Genomic DNA, 12,156 nt, shown 5'->3' with positions numbered 1-12,156 from the left:
ATACTACTGAATACACAACCCACAAATAGAGTTTTGAAATATCTATTTGTATAAGGTCTTTTTTCTCCCTATTTTCAAAGCCTTTAGTTACAACTAGATAAATTTTGATCATCTGGCAAACTTTCTACTTTAAGATTCAGCTTTAAAAAAAAGCCTCAGCTGAGTAAATGCCAAGTATGTGATAGGCACTTAATGTTTGTTAAGTAAATTCTTTGTTACTGATCCTCTCTCCTTCTGTTTCATATTTTAAGAAATTGGAACCTCTGTATATACATGGGGAGACCTTGCTAAATTGCATCTGGCAGGATGATAGATGTTGCGAAAGTGAGGTGTAATTCAGGATGGTACTGTGTGAATTTGGTCTTTTTAGTCAGAAATATTTGTATTTGAATCAGGCTTATGATTTTTTTTTTAGTCATGACCTAGTAAACTTAACCTCTCTGAGTCTTTATTTCCTAATATGTTAGATTCGGATGATACTATTGACATAGACTGGGCTGTGATGAACATATGAGAATATCAGTGACATAGCTTTCATTTCTTTTGTGGTTTGTGAATGTAGATGATCAACAAATGTGTTATCATTGAAATTTTTTTTTTCTTACTCCTATCATTTGTCAAGCTCTTTTGTCTTTTTTTTTGTCTTTTGCCTAAAGAATCTTTGTAGTCTTTGTTTTTTCCCCTGCTGCTACATTCTTGGATTTAACTTGCATGTTTTCCTTGGCTTGAATTTGCTATTTGCAATTTTTGCCTACTTGGTTTTATGTGAGGGAAGGAAAAACTGGCAGAGCTATGAGCTTCGATTTCAGTTTCTTCTCTCATGCTTGAGCACTGTATTCTGTGCACACTACTTCATGCAAAGTGATCCAGTTACAGGAAGAGTTGGAATTTTTATCATATTGGTTACTTAACAGCAGCTCTCCACCAAGGGTGTGCATTAGAATTGCATGTGAACTTTGAAAATTTACATTCCTGGGCCCCACGCCAGAACTACTGAATCAGCATGTCTGGGGTGGGGCCTGGATATTACTTTAAAATTTTACTAGTGATTTTTTTAAAACAGTTAAGAACCGACTTATTGGAAGACCATCTCAAACCAGTAAGGCAGATCACTTTTTATAAATACTAGTTTTGATTACTTTGTGTTCTTTCCCAAAATCCTTCAATCACTTTTCTGTTACTAAAGAATAAAGTCAAAATGAAGCTTGACATTGAAGACCCACTTATGGCCACCCTAGTTTATCATGTTAATTCTGGTTGTTTACCTTTTTTTTTTTTTTTGATAATTATATTCCTAGAAGACTGAAATTGCAGTTTAGCATTATTTTCAACTACCTGTTTCTCTCATGATGATCTAGAAGTCCTGTTCTCTTCTCCCTTTCCTTGATCTCTAACAACTACTTTTCTTCTAAAGTCTACCTCAAAAGTCACACTTTCTCGATAAACTTTCCCTAGTGCACTCAAGCTAGAAGTCATATTCCTTCTTTTAACTCAGATACTTATGTGCTTTATTTTTGCACGAATCCCTGATCATGTTTATCTCCAGATACCTTTCATCTCTACTAAACTTTAAGCTTATTGACGACAGATTCTATTTGTGTTCCACCACCACTCACTCAATAGAATGGTACTTTCTACATAACATGTGCTAAGCTCCATAACCCCATCTTTGATTTTGGGAAAGCTTATTTGCATTTTTTAGTGTTTAGTGAAATTTGTAAAAATGCTACTGGTATGTTAAGCTAGTCTTAAGTCATTCCATAAAAATGTAGTATTTCTTATCTTTCATTTTAGACTCCAGACCTAGCTGTTGACAGGCCTATTCTTGTTTACAACTTGTGTTTTGTGATAAACATAGGATTCAGAGATGTCAGGTCAGCTTTACCTCTTGTATTGTTTGCCAGGCATAGTAATTGTTGGGAGATGACAGTTCTCCTGAGTCTCTCACATGTTATGCACATCTTGCAAGGAGACGTACTGTCTGATTACCCTTTTCCTAGACTGCATTATTTTTTGAAGGATATCAAGGATATTTATATAGTGAGCAGCCTTGGAAGGTACAGATATTGTTTCCAGAGCAAAAGGCAAGTTTGCTTACTGTTTAGTATAGTAAAAATACCAACACCCCCCCCCCCATATGAAAAGATGCTCAACATCACTAATCATTGAGAAATGCAAATTAAAACCACAATGAGATAACACCTCACATTTGTCAGAGTGGCTACCATCAATAATCAACAAACAACAAGTGTTGGCAAGGATATAGAGAAAAGAGAACTCTTATGCACTGTTGGTGGGAACACAGATTGGTATAGCCACTATGGAAAATAGTATAGAGGTTCCTCAAAAAAATTAAAAATGGAACTACCTTATGACCTAACAATTCCACTTCTGGGTATATATCCAAAGAAATTTAAAACATTAATTCTAAAAGAGATATGCACCCCTATGTTCATTGCAGTGTTATTTATAATAGCCAAATATGGAAACAACCCAAGTGCCCATTAGTGGACCAGTGGATAAAAATGTAGTGGTACATATATACAATGCAATATTACTCAACCATAAAAAATACTGAAATCTTACAATTTGCAACAGCATGGATGGACCTAAAGGGTATTATGCTCAGTGAAATAAGTGAGATAAAGACAAATATAATGTGATTTCATTTATGTGGAGAATAAAGAACAAAACAAATGAAGAAAGTAGAACCAGGCTGATAGATAACAAAAAACAAACAGAGTTATCCAATGGGAAAGGGGATTAGGGGATTGGGTGAAAAAAGGTGAAGGGATTAAGAAGTACAAATTGGTAGTTACAAAATAGTCACAGGGAATATAGTTAATAATATTGTAATAACTATGTATATTGCCAGGTGGGTACTTGAAATATGGGGGGGGATTACTCTGTAAATTTTATGATTGTCTCACTGCTGTTGTCTTGCATATTGAATGTCAACTGTAATTAAAAAATGAAATTAAAAAATAATAGTCTTCCTCCAGAGCATGTTTGCTCAGTTCAGTATAGCCAAAGTGACATCACTGTCCAGAGGAAAGGACAGGTATATTTATGCCCATTATAAAATACTTGGGTTCCTTAACCTCAGGATTTCTATCCTGTAACATAACCCCCTGCATGTACAGTCATTACCTGGGCCTCTGTGTGTCACCATATGGGAATTGGGGGTTTACGAAACTGTCATAAAGCTGACACTGGCTACTGCTATTTTGTGAGTAATCAAGTTCTTTGTCACTGACCTAGTAGTCTTGTGTCTTTCTGCAACACCTGTGAAACTGGCAAGATAATAAGCTTATAAGTAGGATAAAATCCCAGGTTGCAGTTATTGACAGTAATATTTAAGCTACTCTTCTCTGCAAAATGGGCCCTTCTACAAGTATTTGTTAGTAAATCTTAATCTAATTAAATGTAGGTCTTCAAAAAGTTACTTAAATGAGTCTAGAATTCAGGTCCCTGGTGACTATACACTGTGTTCTCTTTACCCCCTATTTTTTCCCCACCAAACCAAATTTATTCAAGTAAAAGGACTGTTATTCTGAGAATGCCCTTCTACAAATGATGATAACAGTGAACTTTCTTTTCCCAAAATAAAAGCATTGCTATTTTATGTGGATGAGTGATACTAACAAGCGTGTTTATTTGTTTAAAACTAATGTTTGGAATGTATCTTGTCTTCAAAGGAGAAATGAGGTATTTGGGAAGACATTTTTAAAAAATTGGTATAATTTTAATGATAAGTAATCTAATAAACTAGATAAATATTAAAACATAATATGTTTGATAGACAAAGATTAAGAAAAAGGGAAGGACAGGACAGTTTTGAATTTTATTTTTCTGAGAGTAATCTTTTTTGTTGTTTTCTTTTTTAAATTTATTTATTTTATCAAATACGTTGTCTCCACCTTCCCCCCACCACTTTACCCTGCCCCCTCTCCCGTCCCTCCCTCAGTCTTTCCCTACTTTGGCTTTGTCCATAAGTCCTTGCTATGTGTTCCTTGACTAGCCCTTCCCTTCCTTTTCCCCCACCCACCCCTCCCTCCTTCCCTCTTGTCTCTGTTGGTTTCTTTTCCTTTCACTGTTGCTGGTCTTATTTTCCTTACATTTTTGTTTTGTTGGTTAGGTTCCGCATATAGGTGAGATCATATGGTATTTGTCTTTCGCCCCATGGCTTATTTCGCTTAGCATAATGCTCTCCAGTTCCATTCATGCTGTCGCGAAGTTTAGTAGTTCTTTTTTTCCTTTCTGCTGCGTAGTATTCCATTGTGTAAATTTTTTGGTCCAGTAATCTACTGATGAGCATTTAGGTTGCTTCCAACACTTGGCTATCGTATATTGTGCTGCTATGAACATTGGGGTGCATAGGTTCTTTTGAATTGGCGTTTTGGGATTCTTAGAGTATAGTCCCAGCAGGCGAACCACTGGATCAAAAGGCAGTCCCATTTTCAGCTTTTTGAGGAAATTCCACACTGCTTTCCACAATGGCTGCACCAGTCCGCATTCCCACCAACAGCGTGCTAGTGTTCCCTTTTCTCCACAGCCTCGCCATCACCTGTTGTTTGTTGATCTGTTTATGAAGACCATTCCGACCGGTGTGAGGTGGTATCTCATTGTGGTTTTGATCTGCATTTCTCTGATGGCTAGTGATGCCAAGCATCCTTTCAGATGTCTCTGGGCCTTCTGTATCTCTTCCTTGGAAAAGCGTCTGCCCAGGTCCTTTGCCCATTTTTTGATTGGATCATTTGTCTTCTTGGAGTGGAGTCGAGTGAGTTCTTTATATGTCTTGGAGATCAAGCCTCTATCTGATGTATCATTAGCGAATATATTTTCCCATACGGTTGGCTCCCTTTTCATTTTGCTGATGTTTTCTTTCGCCGTGCAGAAGCTTCTTCTTTTGATGAGGTCCCACTTGTTTATTCTTTCCTTTATGTCCCTTGCTTCAGGAGGCATATCGGTGAAAAAATTGATGCGTGGATATCTGAGAGTTTCCTGCCTATGTTCTCCTCTAGGACTTTTATGGTGTTGCGACTTATATTTAAGTGTTTTATCCATCTTGAGTTTACTTTTGTGTATGGTGTCAGCTGATGATCCAATCTCAATTTTTTGCATGTAGCCGTCCAGCTCTCCCAACAGCATTTGTTGAAGAGGCTGCTATTGCTCCATTTCATGCTTCTGCCCCCTTTGTCAACTATTAGTTGCCCATAGAGACCTGGGCTTCTTTCTGGGCTTTCTATTCTGTTCCACTGGCCTCTGGGTCTGTTCTTGTGCCAGTACCAGATTGTTTTGAGTATAGTGGCTTTGTAGTAGAGTTTGATGTCCGGGATTGTGATCCCTCCTACTTTGTTTTTCTTTCTCAAAATTGCTGCGTCTATTTGGGGTCGTTTATGGTTCCATATAAATTTTTGAAATGTCTGTTTTTTGTTTCTGTGAAATACGTCATTGGTATCTTAATAGGGATTGCGTTGGATCTGTAAATTGCTTTGGGTAGTATGGACATTTTGAGGATATTAATTCTTCCAATCCATGAGCACGGTATATGCTTCCACTTATTTGTGTCTTCCTTAATTTCTTTCTTCAATGTGGTATAGTTTTCTGCGTACAGGTCTTTTACCTCCTTGGTTAAATTTATTCCTAGGTACTTTATCTTTCTTGTTGCTTTATCGAATGGTATTTTTTTCTGACTTCCTCCTCTTCTGTTTCATTGTTGGTGTACAAAAATGCCTTTGATTTCTGAATGTTGACTTTGTATCCCGCTGTTTTGCCGAATTCACTTATTTAGGTTGAGTAGTTTTTTGGTGGAGTCTACAGGGTTTTCTATACACACTATCATGTCATCTGCAAACAATGATAGTTTTACTTCCTCCTTTCCTATTTGGATGCCTTTTATTTCTTTTTCTTGTCTGACTGCTATGGCTAGGACTTCCAATACTACGTGGAAGAGAAGTGATGAAAGCGGACATCCTTGTTGTGTTCCCGATCCTAGTGAGAAAGCTTTTAGTTTTTGCCTGTTGATTATGATGTTGGCTGTAGGTTTTTCATATATGGCCTTTATTACATTGAGGAATGCCCCATTTATCCCCATTTTGCTGAATGTTTTGATAATAAATGGGTTCTGTACATTATCAAATGCTTTTCCTGCATCTGTAGAGATGATCATGTAGTTTTTGTCTCTCCTTTTATTTATGTGATGTATTACGTTTATTGATTTGCGTATATTGAACCATCCCTGCATCCCCGGGATGAATCCAGCTTGATCGTGGTGGATAATCTTTTTAATGTATTGCTGGATGCGGTTTGCCAATCTTTTGTTGAGGATTTTAGTGCCTATGTTCATTACCGAAATTGGCCTGTAGTTTGCTTTCTTTGTAGGGTCTTTATCTGGTTTGGAGATTAGGGTGATGCTGGCCTCATGAAGAGAGTCTGGGCGTCGTCCCTCCTCTTGGATATTTTGGAATAGTCTGAGTAGGACCGGGGGTTAGCTCTTCCTTAAATGTTTTGTAAATTTCTCCTGTGAAACTTTCCGGCCCAAGGCTTTTGTGTGCCTGGAGTTTCTTGATTACGGCTTCGATTTCCCCAGCCGTTATTGGTCTGTTCAAGCTTTCTGCTTCTTCCTCCTTCAGTGTTGGAAGATTATAGTTTACTAGAAATTTGTCCATTTCATCGAGGTTTTCAAATTTGTTGGCATATAATTGTTCATAGTAGTTTCTGACAATCCTTTGTATTTCTGTGGTATCAGTTGTTATTTCTCTTCTTTCATTTCTGATATTATTAATCTGGGTCCTCTCCCTTTTTTTCTTGATGAGTCTGCTTAAAGGCTTGTCAATTTTATTTATCTTTTCAAAGAACCAGCTCCTGGATTGGTTGATCGTTAGAGTTGTTCTTTTTGTCCCTATGTCATTGATTTCTGCTCTGATCTTGATTATTTCCTTCCTTCTACTTGCTCTGGGATTTACTTGTTGTTTCTCCAGTTCTTGAAGTTGTAGTATTAGGTCATTTATTTGAAATGTTTCTATCTTTTTTAGGTAAGCCTGTATTGCTATGAACTTCCCACTCAGGACTGCCTTCGCTGTGTCCCATAGGTTTTGGACTGTTGTATGTTCATTTTCGTTTGTTTCCAGAAACTTTTTGATTTCTTCTCTTATCTCATTATTGCCCCATTCGTTGTTTAATAGCGTACTGTTCAGTCTCCATGAGTTTGCAGGTTTTTCAGGTTTCTCTTTGATGTTGATTTCCAGTTTCGAGCCCTTGTGGTCCGAGAAAATGGTTGGTATTATTTCCATTTTCCCGAATTTGCTGAGGCTTGCTTTGTGTCCTATCATGTGGTCTATGTATGAAAGAGTTCTATGCGCATTTGAAAAGAATGTGTATTTTGCTTCTTTGGGATGTAAGGTTTCTATATATGTCAGTTAAGCCCATTTGATTTAATGCGTCATTCAGCTCCACAATATCCTTGTTGATGTTTTGTTTGGAAGATCTAGCACAGTATTGAAATTTTCGGTAATGTTGGTTAGGACAGACCTCCCTGTGGTTACTTTTGAGTAAAGAAGTAAACTAAGTAAGGAGACTAGCCCTTTACCTATCTGGGGGAAAAGCATCCTGGATAGAAGAAACAGCAAGGTCAAAGGCTCTGCAGCAAAGTGTGATTAGTACAAGACTTTGAGAAACCCAGTTTATAGGGCTTTGAAGACATATGTTGAGAGGACTATAGTGTTGCACTTTGTCAGAGCTCTCTTTCTGAACTTCAATTAGAATACCTGCTTTTGTATGTTTATATATCAGTTACTTCCTTACTTGTGGAGTGGATTTCTTGCTTTAAGTATAATTTTGAAAACTATTGAATTAGATAATGTTTTGCAGTAGTTTCTAGTTTTCATTGACAGTCTTCGTAAGCATCCATTTTTCAACATTTAATGTAAGTCCCACATCAGCTGGGTTTTTTGTTAATTCAGTAGGTATTTGAGAGCTGATGTAGACCTTATTTTACATGATCCCACATGGATGATATTCTTTCTATTTCTGTTGAAGGGAAGAGGCTGAGACAGCCTGAAATAATTAGAAAATAATCTAAGATAGCATACCAACTAAAACCTCACTAGCCAAGTTCACTAATTTTCAGTTTTTGACCTTGAAAAATGAACACAAATCATTTCTTCCTTGAAATTCCATGTGGTTATTCCATTTCTGTCTTCAGGATTCCTCTTTCTTTGGATTTATGCCTTGACTGCCTATGCTTCTCACTCTCCTCAATCTCTTTGGATACTCTGACCTCGTTTTGGCTTCACTTACCATTTATATCTTCTTGATTCTCATAACAGAATTTCTAGTCTAAATCTTTCTTTTCAGCTTTAAGCAGTTGTAATAAGTTGGCTTCTAACATACCTTTTACAACAAACAGGCAATGTGGGTTCAGATATTTAAAGCAAATTTGTATCTTTTCCCCACAAAGAAAAAAAGGACTTATTCTTTCTTTATTTTGGTAAATAGTATGCTTGTCCAGTTGGTTAAGCCTGGAGTCTTTATGTTCATGCCCACTAGTCAAAGACCATCAGTAACACATAGGTAAACAAAGTTGGGTTTATCAGTGCTTTTTGCAAAAAGGAAAGCCACTTGCCATGGGGAACCATGGAATGTCACAGTAAGGTAATGCTGGACAGAGGATTTGGGCTTTTGTTAGATAATTTTGGGGAGGATTCAGGGAAATGGTAGGGGTTTGCTCTGGATTCAGTGCTATGAAGAACTAGGGATAATTCTATGATTTGGGTATCTTAATAAATCTTAACTAGGAGATGAGAAGAACAAAGTCAGGCTAAAGCTGTAATTGATAAAGAAGCAATAGTCCCAGTTAGCTGAGTTTTTTGTTGTTTTGTTTTGTTTTTGGACAGAGACCTTGCTTTTGTTTGTACTTGGACTCAAACAGACTTGGCTTTGCATCACTTCCATAATGGTCATGAAGGACCTTCCTTATCTGCTATTGGTAATCTGTGAGATTCTTTTTGATAGAAATACATCACAACCTAACTGTCAGTGCTGGGCCTCCTTCTAGCTGTGATGGGTGGTTTTTCTCTCTCACTTACTTGGAATAGGTGTAAAAAATTAGGTACAATTTGGACAGTGGGAAGATGGATGAAGAGTGTTTTAGACAGGATATATGAACAAAGAATGTACATGATATTGGTTGTTTATGTGGGAGAAGCAGTAAAAAACTTATTGTTTGAAATAATCAGTAGACTCTAGTGTTGTGTTGAGACAGAGATGTCTACTTGGTTTATTCCTTACCAGGGAAGAGACGTTATCAATCACATATGGAGCTTTTTAAAGCTAAATATTTGCATATTTACAGTGTGCCAGTACTTGTATGGTCTCTTTTAATCCATTACTCAGGTAAACTGGGATAGAAATGAAGGATACATGTCCCTGTCAGTGGGAATAAGAACCAAACTGGAGATCCAAGTGGTGCTGGTGGTGTAGACCATAATGTTTAAGAGTGTGAGTTTCAACAAAAGAGCTTGGGTTTGATTCTTGTTACCCTCCTCACAATTAGTAGTTAGTTGTATCAACCTTGACTAAGTTACTTAACCCCTTAGAACCTCTGTATTTTACTGATTTAAATGGGCAATAATTGTACAAGCCTCAGAGAGTTGGTGATACTTGGTAAGCACTCAGTATACAGCAGCAGCTGTTACTACTTTTCTTTTACAGGCCATGTGACTTTGGACAAAACAGAAAACTCCTCAGAACCTCAGTTCTGACATCACTTTGCAGGATTGGTATAAGGATCAAAAAATATACATGGAAGCATTTTAGAAACAAGGCACTATATAAATATAAATATTAATGTCTAATATATTTTCTTTCAAATGTTTGAATTTACTTGACAGGTAAAGGACTGTGGTTGGGTTGTGATGTTTCGTGCCAAATTATACAGGATCTTGAATGTTAGGATGAAAAATTTAGATTTGATGCTGTGGGCTTTAGAAATCTAGCTACCAGATAGGATTCAGAGCAGGGCAAGGAGAAGACAAAAAGTGGTGGCATAGAAAACTTGGTGGAATTGGAGAGGAAGAACCCAGAGGTTCAAAGGCCAGATTTAGGAAGTTGTTTCACGCTAAATAATAGTAGCCTTGATTAGTGAAATGACAACAGAAGTGAAAAATCTTAGATGTGTCTAAGGAATCACTGCAATTTAGTTACAAATTGATGTGAGGGATATAGAAAGAAGAACAATAAAGCCTTCTTGAACTTTAATTTTCGAAATGATTGGTTAAATTTGTTTGGATATAAATGGTTAATAAGTTTGAAAAAATAGCCTTGTAACAATGTGCAGGATGGCTAGAAACTTGGTTTCAGGTATTTATTTGGCAAAATTTGTGTGCAAAACAGAAGGCTTTTGGGAAAAGGTACAGGTTTCACAGGTAAGCTGTATAAAATTTGGTTTCAAGTTAAAATAGGACGCCCTGGATGGTGTGGTTCAGTGGATGGAGTGCCAGCCTGCAAACCAAAGGGTCGCCAGTTGCCAGCCAGGTCCCCAGTGGGGGGCACACGAGAGGCAACCATACATTTATGTTTCCCTCTCTTTCTCCTACTCCTCTCCTCTCTTTAAAAATAAATAAAATCTTTTAAAAAATAAGTATAAGTTTGTTAGAAATATGATTTAAAACTGTTTGCCATGCTGCATTTGGGGGTTAGACATTAGTTTCAAATGTGTAAAAAATGACACATGAATAGAAATGTGATAAAACAAATTTAACAAAATGTTTATTTTAGAATTTCGATGGTAGGCACATGGATGTTCACTGTAAAAGTCTTTCAACTTTTCTGTATATTTGAAAATTTTAATAATAACATGTTAGAGGAGTTGTGGAGATATAAACAGTTTGCTAAAGGCTAGTCTTGAGAATTTCCCTTCCCTGACCTGAGACTTGTTTTCTCTGTAGGAACTTTCCGCTGTACTTTTTGCGACACAGAAGTAGAAGAAGATGAATCAGCAATGCCCAAAAAAGATGCACGCACACTTTTGGCAAGGTTTAATGAACAAATTGAACCCATTTATGCTTTGCTTCGGGAGACAGAGGATGTAAACTTGGCCTATGAAATACTTGAGCCGGAACCTACAGAAATACCAGCCCTGAAACAGAGGTGAGGATAGTCCCTGTGCTCAGGAACAATTTTAAGTTTGCCCTTGTTTTAACTACCTGTACTTTGAAGAGAAAGAGTGGGTAATTAATTTGCCAGGAGACTACAGACTAATGTGTTCATAGAGTCTAAGCTCTGTCACACTTGTCTTACTAACTTTTGCCTATAATGAAGATTATTTGTACTGAATGCAGAACAGTGTGGACCTTAGGCAAAAATCTTTAAATAGTCAGGTTTGACTTCAAGTCCTCACCCTGCTTTTGCCTACTGCAGCTCAGCCAATTGTTAGCTAATCCTAAATTAGTTGTGCCTCTTGGGGATATTTGAATTTTCCTAGCCGAGTTTTGAAGGCTGAAGTTCTTTAAGGAATGCAGCATTTGCTTTTTTGTTTTTGAAGCATATTAATGACACCTTTCTTGCCTGCCTGTTTTCAGTGCAACTTCCTTCAAAGTGAATTAGGTGTTACCTATGGGTTAGTACTTCTTACCATGCTTCCTATATTTTTCTTGAGTGTACCCTAATATTTCAATTGCAGAGGTAGCCTTAGTTTTACATAAGTGAGAATTGGGGTCAGCGAGTGTTCGCCTGCTCTACCTCTTTTCTTTTTCCTTCTAGTGTCAAACTAAGTAAAAAGCTAAGAGCTTAGATTTTATACCCTTTCATAGAATCCAGTAGTCCAAGTTGTAACTGTCCAGTTTTTAAGAGCACTCTTAGTATTTTATACCTTCTGGTACTAGTGTCATGGAAGAGGCAGTTCTGGGCAGTCCTGAGCAAATTGAGTTTCTTTTGGATGGTTAAAAACAATCCAGTTGTACAGAAAGTCTTGTGTTTGTACAAGTTATGAACTTTCTACTCTAGCAGTAAGGATCAGTTAGGCTGCCTTTACGTGTGGTAATTGAAAACTGAACCAGAAGTAGCTTCAACAATAAGAAAAACCTATTTAGCATGACCAGAATTCCTGAGGAGTGAGGTTCAGGATTAATTTCACAGCTCAGTTACATCCTCAAG

The 12,156-nt window shown here is 37.2% G+C and overlaps 1 protein-coding gene across 5 annotated transcripts in view; it reads left to right on the top strand.

The window, feature by feature from the left end:
- Window positions 1-12,156, top strand: part of GTF2E1 (general transcription factor IIE subunit 1) — a 96,848-nt gene that overhangs the window by 64,784 nt on the left and 19,908 nt on the right. For all 5 annotated transcript variants that reach the window (XM_054575249.1, XM_054575246.1, XM_054575250.1 and 2 more), the window contains exon 3: window positions 10,950-11,151. In XM_054575249.1, the coding sequence (XP_054431224.1) occupies window positions 10,950-11,151 (202 nt within the window). The remainder of the gene's footprint in view (window positions 1-10,949; window positions 11,152-12,156) is intronic.

This window comes from Pteronotus mesoamericanus, unplaced genomic scaffold (assembly GCF_021234165.1).
Source record: "Pteronotus mesoamericanus isolate MK-2021 breed Mesoamerican mustached bat unplaced genomic scaffold, CSHL_Meso_final contig_27, whole genome shotgun sequence".
Classification (NCBI taxonomy): Eukaryota; Metazoa; Chordata; class Mammalia; order Chiroptera; family Mormoopidae; genus Pteronotus; species Pteronotus mesoamericanus.
Note: the sequence above shows the minus strand (reverse complement) of the source record. Positions and strands in the feature narration are given on the sequence as shown.